Source organism: Indicator indicator, chromosome Z (genome assembly GCF_027791375.1).
Source record: "Indicator indicator isolate 239-I01 chromosome Z, UM_Iind_1.1, whole genome shotgun sequence".
NCBI lineage: Eukaryota > Metazoa > Chordata > Aves > Piciformes > Indicatoridae > Indicator > Indicator indicator.
Window position 1 is genome coordinate 67,369,860 of NC_072053.1, and position 17,797 is coordinate 67,387,656.

Genomic DNA, 17,797 nt, shown 5'->3' on the forward strand with positions numbered 1-17,797 from the left:
ATAATTTCTGTTTTAACATTTCAGTATTAATCAATAGTAAATTTATTTATGAAAAAGTAAAATTCAGTGGAAAGAATGAACAATAATACAGTATAAAATAAAGATACAGTCAAAATTGTTTCATACTAGATTTATTGATGATTATATTTTGTAAACGTCTTGAGATTATGGACTTTTTTCCCCTTGTGTTTTCATCACATCCTCTTCTCATAACAAAAATGCAGGAAAAGGTTTTGAAAGGTGTTTTTACACTACGTAATTTTTAATTCTATTTCAGAGTAATATTTTCAATAACTAAGCAGTAAAACTAAGCCAATTACAAAAGTCTGCAAATAATTTGCATAGTATGCATCCAGATGCTCAAAAATCCAACCAATATTTACTCAAAATTTCAGATTTCCAGTTGTACAGTTTAAAATACTATAGTTCACTACAGTCTTATACAAGCCCCAGGTTTTGTAAACTCAACAGATAATGAATATTTTTAACGCTAATTAAACTGACAAACTATAAAGTGAAACTTTTTCTTGCTGACAATAAGCTATTGCAACATGAAGTTAACATAAAAATTAAAAAGAAGATGGGAAAAAGAACTACATTTTGCTCTGCTTTTGTGAAAACAGTATAGCAAAACAATCTTTAATATCTTAAGATGTATCTTCTGGAATGGTGACTCTACTGAGAAGGTTGCAGAGAACAATTTCCCATATATTAAAAACACTTTTCTTAACATGTTAGAATTGCTACAACGCATTGGAAAAACACTATTTTTTTTTAACCTATGTAATGGCATCCCAATTGTGTGTCTGAATTAATTCTACCATCAACAAAAATGGCAGTCAATACTGGGCCTAGATAAAAATCATGAAGTTTAATAAATATATAAAAGCAGGAAGGTAGCACTGGAAACAGTATTGGTGATACTACATCATGAGTGGAGGTGCCTTTTGGTTTTTGTTTGTTTTTTCTTTAGAGAAACAACAGATTTAGAAAAACAACAGAAAAGAAAGCTGTTACTATACTTCAGCACAACCATTTTTCATGACTATCAAAACATGGCCTCATACAAGGGGGTTGAGGAAGAAGGGTAGATTTATTGAAGTATTATTAAAGTATTTCTGATCCAGAGGACCAAGGGGGAAAAAGGTGGAATGAAGCATGACCTCATTGTGTAACACTGTATTTTGTAATTATTGCGTTTACTACCCATATGCACTCAGAAACAGCATGCTAAAACTCTTTTCAACAAGATCAAAATAAACTGATCTTTTGGAAACTAACAGTTCTGGGCCTCTCAGTTCAAGAAGGACAGAGAATTGCTTGAGAGAGTCCAGCACACAGCCATGAAAACGATTATGGGAGTGGAACATCTTCCTTACGAGGAGAGACTGAGGAAGCTGAGGCTCTTCAGCTTGGAGGAGACTGAGGGGTGACCTCATTGTTTATAAATACATAAAGGATGAATGCCAAGAGGATGGAGCCAGGCTCTTCTTGGTGATGCCCAGGGACAGGACAACAGGCAATGGGTGGAAGTTGAGGCATAGGAAGTTCTGTGGAAACAGGAGGAAGAATTACTTCACTGTGAGGGTGACAGAACGCTGGAACAGGCTGGTCAGGGGCATTGTGGAGCCTCCCTCTCTGGAGATATTCAAGATCTGCCTGGATGAGTTCCTGTGTGACCTGGTACAGGTGATCCTCCACTGGCAGGGGCGCTGGACTAGATGATCACTCAAGGTCCCTTCCAGCCCTTGACATTCTGTGACTCTATGAGCTAAGTGAACTAATTTCTCTATTTACTTTTGCCAGTAACATTCTTGCAAAGGTTTCAGAGAAAAAATACTAGCACCTTTGACTTAAAAACTACAGTGCTGTTTAAAGACAGGTTTTAAGTAGAGAAGGTCCCTGGCAAAATATACGGTCTTCTGTGCAGAATTAGTAATGTCTAGCTTAAAAAATTACAGGGCTTTGGACAGTAACATTCAAACATTACTGGGAATGTGGGCACTTCTGAAAGAAGCCAGAAGGCATTCGGTCCTTCTCAGTTCCCCAAACAAGTTGAAGTGGGAATTCTTGGCAAATTCTGTGGTGGCAGCTACCTGCTTCGGGGAGACCTGGTGGGTTGCAATCCAGCTGCCACACACACCTGCCCACAGCACCTTCTCAGGGTGGGGAAAGGGAGTGGCTGGGATAAGATCTGTTATATCCACAGCCAGGTGGCATATGACTCCTCAAGAATCACAGCCAACTGGAGTAAATTAAAGTAGACCTCAGGCTACCTTAGATAGGCTGAGCCAAGCAAGGAGAGGAGAAACATGCAGCTGTAATTAGACTATAGTTCAAGGAACACTTGCTCTCTTAACATTTTTCTCTAAATTTGGTCAAGCATTAGTAGTTTTACAGACACAAACACTAGCAAGTCCAGGCAGGAAGAAGCATGAATAGAAGGGAACATTACCTCTGTCATGTCATTTCTATTCTAATGCATTCCCAATTTTTTGACCCTAAAAGAAGGGGACAGGTCACAAAAATACAACTGCAGTAAAGGGGGTGAGAATGAAGATACTTCTCCACTCCAGGAGATGTATGAGGTAGGTAAATCACAAACAGCTGTCCCTTGAAGACAAGGATCTCAGCAAGCTAAGAGCTGCACCAGAAAATAAAACAAAGTTGCACAGAATTTTGACAAAACTGAACCCAAACCAGAACAACACTGGAAAATACTAGTTCAATATCCTCTTTTTGCATCTGTGGTGGCAAGAAAGGCAGTTAATACTATTTTCAGATTCAGCCTACATTGTCAGAAGAACAACATGATCACAAAAACACTGGAGAAGCCATTACAAGTGCTTCACAGCCTGAGAACAAATTGCAAGTAGCTTTGCCTGTGGAAGACACAAGTTCCCTTTGAAGAACCTCCTGAAAGCAAAGGGCTCTTCTAAAAATCATTAGCTTTCTTAAATCTTTTTGAACTCATGAGTTTTACTTTTGTGAAATAAATTAATACGATTTTTAATTGGAAGGGACATGGGATGCCACATAAAACCAAGCCAACAAAGTTAATAATTAAGTCTGTGGAGAAAAATAAATCTGCCCATAGCTGCAGGCTTTTTTTTTTTCCCTTTATAGGAGAAGTGTCAAGAAGTTGGCAAAGCTGGTGGTGAGGTTTATTTGCATATTATTTTGCTCTGCTTCATTTCTGTGGCTTTGATTTAAGTCTATCCCGCCAGTTCTTTGAGGCTAAATTTTTGCCTGAACACATTTCCAGTCTTCAGGGTCCTCTTAGATTTTCTAACAAAGACCTGTATTAGAACCTGTATCTAGTAGAAGGACTTTTAACTGGTAAGATCAATTTTAATTAAAATATAAAGTACCAGTTTCACACAACAGAGCTTATTTTCCCTCACATCACTTCCCCCTACTGCTCTGTTACAATCATCACCATTTACAGAAATAATACACAAAAAGCAGTTTGCTCTGGTAGGGCTTATAAAAAAAAAAAAAAAGCATCTACTAGTTTTTAAATCTTAAAGTTAAAATAAGGGGGGAAGGGAGGTAACAAAATTAAATATAATTTCTTAATTGCAGCCTTTAAGTCCAGTCCCTCCCACAAAGGTTAAATTGGTAGAAGCAAGAACTGCACTCTGTTCATTTACATACCATCTCAAGACTTTGCCCAGCATGCCAACCTTACCAGTTTTCAGTCTCACCATCTTCTTCACAAGAGTATTTCATATCACAACTTCCGGCTTTCTCCTGGATCCCAGCCTGGCTCAGTTTAAAGCTGTCTTGGAACAGGCAATGTTCTAAAAAGCAAATAGTTCCAGGGCCAGCCAACACGAGGCATGTGTGTTGTGGAACAGGAGAGGAAGAAGCTGCCAAATCTTTTGCAAGAGTCACATGGCTAAGTCCTCTCTGCATGGACACTCAGAAGAACACAGCAGAACAACTATCCTTCTTTGGCAGCTGCCAAAGAACCGCTGCTGATCAGTCTCTCAAATAAGAGAGTACATACAGGAATATAAAACTACATTCTGTTTAAAATGTGCTAACAGTTTTATTTGATTTGTTGCACCTAGTGAGAACAGGAATCTATGCACAACCTTCCACCTATATGTGGAAAAATACAAAATTTTTGGTTTTGTATCATTGACACTGCAAGATACATACTGTTATCTGCTTCAGGGATGGCCACTGTTTGCCTCTCATTTACCAGACTAGGAAAAAAAACAAAACAAAACAAAGACGGTATGGGAAGACTAGGAAGCATTATTTAGATTAATTTAGTCCTCTCTCCTTAACATCCAGGAAGAAAATAACAGAACTATTCAAGAGAGGCAAAAGGAAACTACAAAGTAGGATTTCAGTCAGGACACAACGCAAAGATGGAAGTTTCACAGGAGTACATAAAAATACTGCCCAGAAGAGAAAAAACTAAAGTGAAAGCAAACTGATCCAGGTATTTTCCCTAAGTACATGAATATGAGACGGCAGTGGAAGGTAACTGCATAAAACCTAATGTCTCATATAAGCATAACATCCCTCAAGTGCCAGGCAACTGCCTGAACGCCCATCTTTGCTCAAAATCAAACCTTCTAGCATTTCCCAGCACCAGGTCTCCTAACATAGTATATAGGACCATGTTAATAAAGGTTAAGGCTCAAATGTACTCTATGCACAGATCCAATCTAGTTAGGAAGAAATGCAAAAAGCTTTTCTGGAAACAAAAGTGACCCTGGCTAGATGTCAAGGAAAGCTTTCTAACTAGAAGAGTAACAAAGGACTGCAGCTGAGCTCCTGGGAGGCTCCTTTAGTAGAGACAGATCAGACCAAAAGAACCTGTAAAGAACGAATCACACATCTGTGACCATGCCCTCATGTAATGTAATTCACTATAAACTCACTATGTATCTTATTAATTTAACTCCCTTCTACCCTTATTGCTCTACAGAAGCAATCCTAGCCATTGAGAAATTACCACCTTTGAGGGGGGAAAAAAATTTAAAAATCTTAACACTTGGTTTAATTCTGAGCTTCCTCACAGAAATACAAAGGCTTGCTGCTTTTAGGGGTCAGACAGTATTCATGCTTTTGAGTTCCTCTCTGCAACCATGACAACAGAAAGTTTAAACTCTTTTAAATGAGAACAAGAAATTCCAAGGCTTTACTCTGATGAGAACACTGAAGTGAAATCCACTAAAAGTCTGATGGGCTGGCAGGGCTGATGGGTTTATCAGACAAATTGGACAGATTGTGGTTTCTATGTTTTGATAAGGTCAATACTCTACAATTACCCACTTGGCCTTTAGCAAATGAGATAGTTTTGCAGCTTTGTGTTAGAGATGCTTAAAATCTTCAGGCCTGCCTAGAAACCTTTAATCCACACTGCTCCTGGAACTACAGAGTACCTCCCTTCCAGATTGCCCCAGACCAGGATGGCCAAACTGCTAATGCTAACTTGTTATCTTTCTCACTTAAGGAAAGGTTAAGCTAGGTAAGCACTTAATTGTTTGTATTGGTATAAACAGTTTCCATGCTGGTATACCTTTACATTTCTTTAACACGAAAACAGATTATACTTAAGCAAAATCAGGATACCCATGAAAGATCCAGATACACATCAGCCTAGAGCTACCCATAATGTGCACTTATAATTTTGGACAGACACCAGTTGCAAGTTACACATGGAAGAATTCTGCAAATTTGTATTCGCAGAGCAACAACCCCAGATTAAGCATTTTTTCTACCACCTAGAGACAATATTCCATGAATTGACATGCTGGCCTCTTTTCTCCTCCATCCTAATGCACTCTCCTCCAACACTTGTCAATATGCTCACTCCTGTACTGCTACAACCCAACTGAGAACTCTCCAGGGCAGGGCCTGCTCTGCCTTGACTGCACAGGAGTACTTTGACATTTTATCTCAAGGTCTGCTCAAGAACTACCATGACTAAAGCAATGCATCACACTACAGAAACTCCAGCTCAAACTTCGTGCAGGAGGAAACAACTGTACACTTGAAAAATAATCTAAACTTATATGAATGCTGGAGCATAAACTAAGAGAGTCAGAGGCATTGTTTAATTAAATGTTCAGTACCATCTTTCAGATTGAAAATGCGTAGTGCTCCAGGCCGTGCACAAGGCTTCCTCTGGCTATGTGTAAAATAATCACTACTGCAATTTCTTTTAAATTGTCCCTATAATTCCCTACTCCTGCTTCAAAGAGCCAAGAAGAATCATGCTTTTCCCTGCATTAAGATTTCTTTTTTTACTTTTCACAAGCTTGTATTGAATAGAAATAGCCTGTATCAAGCTGGTCAGGTTTCCTGTTTCCCTGTAAGAGTTTCTAACTGACCTCAAAATGCAAACCACACTTGTTTGTACTGTGAACTTCATAGCAAACATCTGCTTCCTAAAGGTGCTGTAGACTCTGCTAGTTCCTGTAACTTACTACTTCAGTACATTATTTTACTTCAGTTTTTGTACACTCAGAAATAAAAAATTGATTACACTACTTTTGAAGTGATTTATCTCATATTCCTTCTGTATGCAAAAAAAAAAAAAAGGTTATGAGTCAGAGCAAGCTTGAGAAACGAGGTAATAAGGGGCCACCTTTTAGATGCCCATCTTCTTAGTAACTCCATCTGCTCTATATAATGAGATTTATGCGGGAAAAATGCATATTAAAGAAGACAAAATTTAATACACTAAAGGCAAAGACAGAATAAACTCCACAAATTTCAACAAAATTACAACAGTCCACTGGTGGATTAGATATACATACACAGAGTACAGTCAAGTTGAGCACGGAAATGGGCAAAGCATATAGCTTTGACACACAGGTGCATGCTGTAAAGAGCAGCAGCTTTTGTGACTTTTCAAGTGCATGCTTAAATTTCAGTAGAACAGGAACAGAAAAATCTAGCTGTTTTGAATCATCAAAAAGAGAAAATACATGGAGGATTAAATAATACTGAAGAAAATTTCACTTACCCTTTCAATTTTTAAGTTTCTTTGGATGTATTACATGCTTAAGAAAAGTCCTGGATTAATATATCATGTACATACCATGCAACAATGGCATTTGTGGCTTTGCATGTTACCCTACTGCAAACTTTCAACCCTGTTCTATCCAATATTCATGGACAATACACAAAATCTAAAGAAAAAAATAATTAAAATTAAAACAAGAGAAAATGTTGTGGTCTTAGATACAGATTACACAACAGGGAAAAGGGGGGAAAAAAGGATAAAAAAAAAAAAACACATCTGTAACATCTAGATTTGACACATATTCAGTGAACTCAGTGCAGGTCATTCAATTCCTTCCCAATAAAACCTTCCTCTGAACAAAGTAAGCCACATCAGAAAAATATTTTCCTGCAGGACTTCTGCCTTCTTCTGGAGTTGCTACAGTTTTGCTACAGCAAAAATGTTGAGCATTTGTATGATTTGGCCTGCGTTTTGCAAAGAGATTTACAATTAAAGAATGGAAGTACTGATGAACTTCTTTCCTTTTGACATTCCATAGGTGCCCCTTCCTGACATCTTAATTTCATCCAGACACTTCCAATTTCTGTACAGGTACACACACAACATGAAAAATAAACCTATTATTGTTACGCCTATCCATGCTGACTGTTCACAAAGCCACAGACATCATTAACAAACATAGCTCACATTGCAGTTTGCCTTTAAATCAAGATTGAGGAGACAGCTTGTGAAACCTGCTTCTAGAGCAGAGTTTTTTAGGAAAGTGGGAAAAGAGGAGAAATAGACCTAAGGTCACAGAATAAAGATTCACTTATGAAAGCAACAAACACAGCTTTCATGCTCTAAAAAGTCAGACTCCAGATCTCAATGGTGATTAAAGGCCAAGGATGACTAAGAAAATTTTTACCTTTTATTTGAAAGGTAGACAGTTTGTCTGTTTATTTTTTTTGTGAATGACATCTAACATCTTTGTACAAGATCTAACACATTTTATTTTCACAGTCATACTTTACTAACTGAGCCTGCTCACAGAAAAACTGGGTTCAATCTGACTCCTCTTGAAGTTGGTGCCAAAGCATACCAGAATACCTAAATACATTTTGTCTTCATTGCAATTGAAACAGAGTCCATACTTTCAAGTATTCTCAAATCAGGGGAAAGGCTTTGCTAACTCTCTATTTTTTTTTCACAAGAACAAGAAACATTACCAAATCACTGCTTGAGGAAGAGAATTGACTTTTGCAGGAATATCCCAGAAACACGGGAGGAACGGTTGAAGGGAATACAAAGCCAAGAGCGTTTGCTTAATAGTAAATCTCACCCATACCAGCCTCAACCACTGAGACCGCCAAAATTTCCTCCATTTTTGGAGAAAGACTGTAGAAGTGATTTTAAAAGCACTACAGTTTATCAGACTTTAACATAGAAGAACAAGAGACTAACCGAAGTGATACAGAATAAACATGGTACCTTAGAAGGACAACAAAAGCTTTTGTTTCTAAGTATGATTCCATTGCCTTAGAGCTTCTTGTGTTCATGGTGAAGAACACACACATGCTGAAAAGAGAATTGAAGGCTTCAGCCAACAGAAATAGAAAAAAGAAAGGCATACAGGCATATGTTGTGGAACATATAGGTCCTCCTGAGGGACTTCTAGAGAGAAAGAGAAAAAAAAAAAAAAAGAAAGAGGAAGAATATGGCTGAAGAATGTGACATCACTTCAAAACAGAGGCAAAATCTTTGATATTTTCAACTTCAATCCTGAAACTATTATTTAAAAATACCTCTCAGCCCACTCCTTCCTCCCCTACCCAAGACAGCCAATGCAAATTAAACCTAAAAAGCTGAGGGCAAGTCAGGACATTCACACACCTCTTCAAAAAGTTCTACTACAAGGTCTTGCAGCTTTCCTCCCTTCTTTCACAGAGGAAGCATCAATGTGTGAGAAGATTTTGCAAGTGTAACTATGCCATCAATTTGCATCTCTCCTTCAGTTTGCCCAGGGTCTTTTGCTCCTGATCACCATTACAGAACTACATTTCTCCCATGACACCTTCTTACTTTCTCTGAAGGAAGACCTAGGCACAGCTGTCAGGATCATTTGCTGCATGGTCCCCAATATGGTTTGGTTTCAGTCATTCAAGCTAGCCTTCAACATTACCCAGGAATGCACACACCTTCAAAGCACTCCAATCCATATCACTCACCCCTTACAATCATGTTACGACAATCAGAATTACGATAGTTTGAGATTGCCAGAATAAAAGAAAATTGATACTAAATAAACCAACCAATCACACAGACAAAAGATTGTCTGTCAGCATCATGCAGACTTCAAAGGACGCCCAAAGGAGTAAGTCTGGGCTGTGGGCAACACTGCATGGATGTGGCCAGTCACACCACTTAGCCCAGGATGCAAGGTGCTCCTTGCACTCCCTTGAATCGTCCTTCCAGGCAGTACAGACAACAGCCACAGAACACCTTATGTGCTGGATTACACCCATCCTGGATGGGAGCTGAAATGACACAGTCCCTCAGGGGGACAGAAGAAACTTGATTCAGGTGGGCAGAGAAACTTGCTTTTCCCCCTCCCAGGAGGAGCAGTCCCCAGGTCAAAGGTGGTCTATTCCACTCCCCCTTCCTGGCCAGTAAGCCTATAAAAGGGTAGCCATCTTTTACTGCTTCAGCTCTTTCTTGCTTCACCTGCTCATCAGCTCTGCCTCCTGCATTGACCATGTGGTTGGGGCCTGTTTCTTCCAAACTGAGTCCACTCGCATCCAGGGAAATAGAAGGCCATCCAGGCTTGGTCTTGTATATTTTCCTATTTACTCTTATCCCTTATCTTTGCGAACCCTCCCTGTTATTGCTTATATATATTTTTTGTTAAAAAAAATTTACCTCTTCTACTTCCAAACTGATTCCAGGCTATTTCTTCTATGAATTTACCTCTCCTCTCCCCGACCCCTTTTTTTTTTTAACTACCTTACTGGGAAAAGGGAGGTGGGAGAAATCTCAATCTGTTATCATTTGAGCTAGAACACCGTAGTAAACAAGAATCTGACAGTTCCTCAACATGAACTAAAAAACCTGAAGACATAGTAGCAGACATGGCTTTCCAGCCCCATTTGTCCTGTCACCTGACTCCCTTTCCCTTCAACATCCTTGATGAGAAGATTATAGTACTTTAAAACCAACAGCCATCCTCTCCTACCATAAGCAGATAGATAACACCACTGAAACAGAATTAGAGCAGAGGCAAGGCCTAATGAAGGAGCATCCTGTCTCTGATGCTGGCCAACATGAGGTAGTTTTGAGAACAGTTTACAATGCCCCCAGCAGGAAAATGCAGAGAGTGTACTTTCATTTTATACGTCATATCAATAGTCAGAGATTACCTCTTTACAGGAGGGCTAACCATTTGCAGCCTCAACCTGCAAATCACTGCTGAACTCACTCTTCTCTACTCTACCTAAATGTTTCTCCTCATTTGTTTAACTAGTTTCACCAGTTTCCTGTGGTACTTGCACATGGCAGATAAAAAAAAAGTGCTTTTTTCCTTACGCTCTGAATGAAGCCCCTTAAAGACAACTCTTGTTCTGGTATTCTGAAGGGGATAGAACTAAACACAACCACATTCCTTCTATCCACCACTTATCCGCCAAACAGGACAGAAGTTCGTCACGATGTTTTTAACTGTGCCACTGAGAAACTAAATAAAACTGATGAACCAAAAGCAGAAATGTAGTTTTCTATATCTAATTTATTTAAAATACTATTAATAAACTAGATATTCAATATATAATAAATAAGATCTAGATATTACTGTAGATAGAAAACAGTTTTGGTGACCCTATAAATAACTTATTCTCAGACAAAAATAAGAACTCACAGTGTAATATATGTGGAAAACTGGAACTAGGTCCAGTGTTTTTTATCTGGATTATCTTTCTTCTGGCTCAGTCCTGCAAGATGCACAACTGCCTCTAGTTCTGCAAAGTGTTAAAGCATGTCCTTACATATATTAGTAGCCATGCCAAATTTTACCACTAATTGCATAGGGGAATTGCCATTTTCTGCTTTCCAAATACTTTTCATGCAATTGAGATATAAAAGATCCTCCTTTTCCACTATTAAAAGGCATTCTGTCTCATACAGCCAAAGAATTTACCTCTCAGTGTATTCAGTTCCTATTTCCACGAGATCAGGAAAGACAGTAAAGTGCTCAGCCACATACTATCAAACAGGCTCACTCAGCCATACACAGATTTACAGACATACCCAAAACTTGAGGAACTACAGGAAGACAGACTGTACTCTTTTCTGGTTTATAGAGAGCCATTTGTAATCCTCCAACCTTTTTCCAGCTTTGAAAAGGTACTACTAGAATTACATTTCATAAAAAGTCTCTTGTCATCATAGCATTTATTTTCCTCTCACTCATATCACCAACCATTTAGACTCAATTTCTAACCTCCCCAATGCTGTTTTCCTTTCCTCAGCTACAGAATGCAATTATTGCTTCCTGTATTCCCATAAGACACGTCAGACTGAACCATCTGCTCCCTTGTCTCACAGGTAAGCACCTGCCTCCCAAGAGTCACTAAGCAGAGTCTGCTTCTGACCAGTAGGACAACAGGCAAAAAAAAAGGTATAGTACTTTTTGGTGATACTTAAATTTTAGCTTAAAAAAAAAAAATCCATACATATGCTCACAAACCAAGCAATACAGCCTTCTATCAGAGATAAATTAGAGAATCACAGAATCATCAGTGTTGGAAGGGACCTCAAGGATCCTCTAGTTCCAACCCCTGCAACCTCACACTAGATCAGGTTGCTCAGAGCCACATCCAGTCTGGCCTTAAAAACCTCCAGGGATGGGGCTTCTACCACCTCCCTGGGCAATCTGTTCCAGTGTCTCATCACCCTCATGGTGAAGAACTTCTTCCTAACATCCAGTACGAATCTACCCATTTCTAGTTTTGCTCCATTCTCCCTACTCCTATCACTACCTGACATCCTAAGAAGTCCCTCACCACCTTTCTTGTAGGCCCCCTTCAGATACTGGAAGGCCACAATAAGGTCTCCTTGGAGCTTTCTCTTCTCCAGATTGTCTCCAGACATTTCCCACTTGGAAAAACAGGCAGGCTCCTCTCTTAATGCTGCTTCAAAAACAGGGGAGCAGAGCTCTCATTTTCGACTTCTGAATAATAGCATGGGCTGACCCCAAGTATATCGCTTTGACCTTAGTGCCTACAGTGCTCAATCACACCCAACAAAGGATGCAAAGGAAGAAGTGGAAAGAAAAGCACTATCAATACTGACATTACAATCTTCATTTTAAACTATAAAATTAAACTGCTATGTAGCAAGGGCAAGATCTGATTGTAAAGGCAGTATCTAAAATGCCTACTAAAAATGTAGTCTACAAAATTCTACCCAGATAATGAAATTATTCTCTTGCAAAAATATCACTTCTGAATAAAACACAGCTAGTATAGCTGCTCTACCATTATGAAAATTAAATCCTCTTGAGGAAAATAAGTTAGATTAAAAAACAAAAACAAACAAGCAAACACCACTTAGAAGAATGAAGATTACATTAGTAATCTCTAGTCTTTCTACCAAAAATACCACAGAGCCAACACAACTTCTCATACATGTTCAATAGCATCTGGCAACAGATACTCTTCAGTGTGAAGTGACATAAAGCTATACCTAGTTAATAAAATTATCCTTCTGTAGCACCTTTCAAATTATTCAGTCTCTCCGAGAGTTCCCCTCATTTCACATGGTGATTTTTAGTCGTTTTACTTTTTGAGGGGAAGGATTGCAATTCTGCAGATGAATTTTACTTTAGAACTTTAATAAACTAAAATTAATAAAACAAATTATGTTTAACTTTACAAAATAGTCAGTGTAAGAAATGCACGACCCAAGTTACAAAAATCCAAAAATGCTTAATGATTAAAGGGCTGCCTCACATAGCCTACATTGTCCTGATAATAAGAGATTATTGCTCACTGAAACCAGCAAAATAGACTCCTCTGACAATATTACAGCTTAAACCTCTGGTTTACTAAGAGGTAATAACTTCATTATAAAAGTTAATGGATTCCCTTCTCGCTGTAATGTTGGTTTCATTTACTTAGGTAAGCACATCTAGGGACAATAAAGTGTTTCAGTGTTCATATATTTCATGACTATTCTGTGAGGTATTCAAAATTCCTGGTCTCATCTGTAAAGATGCTGGTGAAACTAGTAATTTATTTCAAATGTGTGACTCTGAAGAGTAAAAAAAGAATAATCTCCAGAAAATTAAGAAAGTGTAGGGTTTTTACCTATTCATATCTATCATACTAAACCATATTGTCAATTATTCCGTAAGATGCTCATGCTCAGGTATTTGTGTATGTGGTTTTTCATTTGTTTTTTTTAAACTATATCAAGATACTGAACCCTGTTTCAATTGTTAGATATCATTTTGTTAAATTCTCATTAAAACATCACAAAGGAAAAATCTATTTGCTTATTTCCCAGACAAAAAAACCCACACTTTCTTTGGAGACCAAGTACTCTAGATAGAGATTCAACTTTTAAGTGTAGCTCACAAACCATGAAAAGCATGTCTGGGATAGACGGTCACATACATAAAAAGTTGCTAAATTCCTGTTACATACACATTACAGGATGACAGTTCATTCAAAGGAACTGCTAATCACGAATAGCAGTGTTTTCTAAGGGCCCACAAAGGTTTTCTTCATCTCCAGTAACATCTGTGCAACAAGGCACACAAATCTCTCTACAAGGACAACTATTCCAATTCTTAACAAGAGTTGAATATCTAACACCCACAACCCATCCCTCAGGTATCACATCAGAACACAAGACACGTCAATGTCTTGTGACATTGACAAATAAGCTATACCTACTCAGAAGGCAGTACTGTACCAGAAAAATGCCTAAGTTATCATTTAATCTACATTGAGTCAAACTAACAGTCCTAGAACAGTGATTATTTTTCAGTTAACAGTTGATTCTTACAATATTTGCAGCAATTACCTGTGCGAAACCCATTTCTTATTGGGCTCCTGCATATCTTCTTAAGCAAATAAGCTGCCCAACCTCAGACCATATACCTTGATGACACAAACTACCAGAACTTGGTAAATAGCCTCTTTTAACACAAAATTGTTTGGACTAGAAACTGTCATTGCTTTACTATCTCAAAACATGTACTCTCCCAAACTATCATTTAATGTACTTACTCTACTAGTAACAGGAAAACACAGACATCTAGATTATGAGATATTTTACGCCCTTTCCTGATTATGTAGCTATTACCAGCCTGCTATAAGCCTGAAGGCTGGAGAGCCAGCTCCACATTTTCACAAAACACTCTGACCTTAAACCACAAAGACACAAAGAGAGAACAACAAGACAGCATCTGTAATAGTAAGAAAACAGAAACAAACTATGAGAAGCAAAAGTCGCTTTGAGCAACTGCAAAGAGATCATCACAAACCAGACAGCATGGCCCGCAACAGACAGGTCAGCTGCTAGCTGGTCTAGAGGGATGGGAACTTTACTCCTGACTCCAATGTTGATCTCTTGCATCACCTTGGAAAAGTCACTCCACCTCTTTGCACTTCAGCTTCTGCACTTGGAACCACAGAAAAAAACAATGCTTTCTTTTCAATAGCAAGCTTTCTGAAATCCACAGAAAAGAGACTAGTATCTCTAAATTGCACTCAAAGTCTTAGGCTTGTGCCACCTCTGCTCCTTATTTTAACCTGAAGTACAACTTAAAGCCCACTGTAATACCAATAATGTGTTAATAAAAACTGTAACTACAAAATGTCATATTTTGTTGTCAAGCATAGCAAGTGAGAAGTACCTACCATACAAACTAAGCAACGAACCTTCAAAATTCTACATTGGTTCAGAAACAAGTACCTACTACATGCCTTTATTTCAGATTCTCTGTAGAAATTAAGTTACCCAAGACTCTCGCAGCCACAGAGCTCAGTCTTCCATCCTTCAAAGCAAACAGGCCTAAATCCATTAATATCACATAAGGACATAGACAGTAAATACCTAATAAGTTACAGTTTTTATTTCTAGCAGACACATACCTTCCTGAGAGAAATGAAGTTGCTTGTGTAAATACTTAAAAACTTGCCTTTGAAATAGCTCAAGACTAGTGATACAGTACCAAAACCATACTTCCTGTAGAGCTGTGAATCCAGTTAAAAATGTAAAGACAAAGATCACATACAGAATCTGAAGCTGTATGGAGATCTTTGTTTTAAGATCAAATACATAGGAACATTTACAGTCTATAGCCGGTTGCCAAAGGTTAGATTCTATTAATTAATTATTTTTAATTAATTAAAAGCCAAAAATCTACACATTTTTAGATGTGTACATACTAAGGAATTCAAACAAAACATTCACATTTCAAAGTTAAAGTGCCAAATGACAGTATATGACAAATTTTAAGTTTTGTTTTACTCAGAAATAATGACACAAATTCAGCAGAAACATGCAGAATAAAAACAACAAAAATGCTCCCACAGCAAAGTAAAATGGCATAAGTCAGGACTCAGTTGAAAGAGTCAGTTCTTCTAGATGAAGACTAACCCAGCAAAACAAAAAACAGTGGTTACTCTGTTGCTGGGCATGGGCTGCTCTTCACGTGTATTTGAGCAAGTACAAAGGCATGGGAGAACACAATGGTGACTAAGGAGGAGCAGCTCCCCTCTACAGGTTTTCAAAGGCTCATGGACCTACAGTGCTGGGGTGTGGTTTCCCATTACACAAATCTACTCTCAAAAAAAACCTCCCAAAACAGAAAACAACAACAACAACAACACTACCAGAAAACCAGGCTGCTAGATAAAGGGAGATTCTCCTTTCCCTTAAATTTCCTGCTGTGCAGTGTCAGCATCTACGCCAAAATGTTAACAAACTACTACTTTCCTGTCAAATCCTCATACTGTTCCAACCGCACTGTCAAAGACAGAGAAGGTGCAAGTGGAAGGTGTGAAATCTTTAGCAACATACCACATTCAGATCATATTGACGGGAAACCACACCCTCATCTTTACAGTGCTCCCAACACTGTAAGTAACGTGTTCTTAAAAAGTTTCTTCAGACCCCTTCTTTCCTATGGGACATTATTTTTTATGAGACACTGCACAAATCTGTTACCTTTCAAGATTTGGATTCATGAAGCTAACCATAGGACTATCTTTGCAGATTATTCTTTTAATAGACTTCACCTTCTGTGACTGCATATTTAAAGGCAACAAAAGCATATGCACATGTATAATGTACGTACTTGTATAGCTAAGTTTTTCAGAAGTGTCTAAACTTTGACTTCAAAGACCCTACATAGGTACTGAATACCAGTGCCACAGTGATTGTTATTGTTAATAAATTCAAGTCCCCGGCTTTTCAAACAACGGCTTCAAGTGTCTGAGACATACCATTTACTGTCATCACGCTTAACCAAACAAGACTAAGGTAAGAGCCTTTGGAAAAATCTCAGTTTTCACATGCTCTGTCACCCCTCATTACAGAAGACTGCTTTGAAGAATTCATCCGCACCGACCTTGCTGCAGCAGCGCAAGAGCTTTTCCCACCGACCAGTCTACCGGCCACAGGGCTGGAGTCGAGGTGGGCCCTTCAGCCCTGTTCGGGAGACACTGCCCGCTGGAGCTGGCGCTGCCCCGCGGCCTTTCCCCGGCGAGGCGATTAGCACGCCAGGGAGCAGCGGCCACAGACGGAGGGCGAGGGGAGTGACGCGACATGAGTGCGCAACGGCCCCTATACACCGCCGTCTGCTTCTTTTGTGTTGTTTTGTAGCATGTACAGAAAAATATTTGTGCCAAGCGTCCCGAGTGCTCCGGAGTCGTTGGCACCTGCTCACTTAAACGTGTCCCAAAGCGTCCAAAGCTACGTCTTCCCCGCAGGCACTCGTATCCCAGATTCATCGCTCCCTTGCACGACCGCAACCAAAGTTAGGAAATTTTGTTGCTTTCTGCGGGATTCCGAAAACCTTTTTGCTTATCGCCGCTCCCTTCTCTGCTACCGAAACGCAGTGGGGAGGCAAACGTAGCCGGGCAGCCGCACCACGCCACACGGCACGAAGCCCAGCCCGGGGTCTCTCCCGCAGTGCATCCCGCAGCCCCGCTGGCCGCCCCTACCTTGATACCCTGCTGCTGGGTGGTCAGGGTCAGCTTGGACTCGTCCAGGAGCAAAACTTCGCAGTAAAATTCCTCCGGAACTGCGCAGAAACAGCCCATGCCTGCTGCGACTGCCAGAGACAGCCTGGGCAAGTCGGTAGGCGGGGGAGTGGCCCAAGCGACGGCGGAGAGGGGCTGAGGCGCAGCTGGGGCTAGGCCACGTCTGGGTCCGCGTGTCGCCGCGGCCGCTGGAGGCTGGCGGCTGCTACGAAGCAGCGCGAAGCGCCACGGGACGGCCCTCCGCCGCCATCCCGCGGGAGAGCCTGGAGGAGGGGTGCCTGTGGGAAAGGGGGCAATAAAAGATCGGAGGGTTTTCAGGCTAGAGTCCAGGGCGCAGCTCTCGCCCGCGGCTGCCTGTCACAGCGGCTATCCTGCTGCTGCCGCCCCGGGGAGGTACCGAGCCGCCCACGCGGCCCGTCTCCAGTCCCGTCCGCGCAGATTTCCGCGCCTCCTCTTTGTGTAGGGAAGTGGCCGCTGGGGAGTGCTCTCCGTCACTGCGGCCGAGAGCGGAGGGGGCTCCCGTCTGGCGAGTGCGTTACCTCCGGAGGCGAATCCT

General features: G+C 40.1%; 1 protein-coding gene across 1 annotated transcript in view; it reads right to left on the minus strand.

The window, feature by feature from the left end:
• Window positions 1-17,301, minus strand: part of EPB41L4A (erythrocyte membrane protein band 4.1 like 4A) — a 131,614-nt gene extending 114,313 nt beyond the window's left edge. Inside the window, exon 1 of the mRNA XM_054397855.1 lies at window positions 17,203-17,301. Coding sequence (XP_054253830.1) covers window positions 17,203-17,301 — 99 coding nt within the window. The remainder of the gene's footprint in view (window positions 1-17,202) is intronic.
• Window positions 17,302-17,797: the final 496 nt, after the last annotated feature.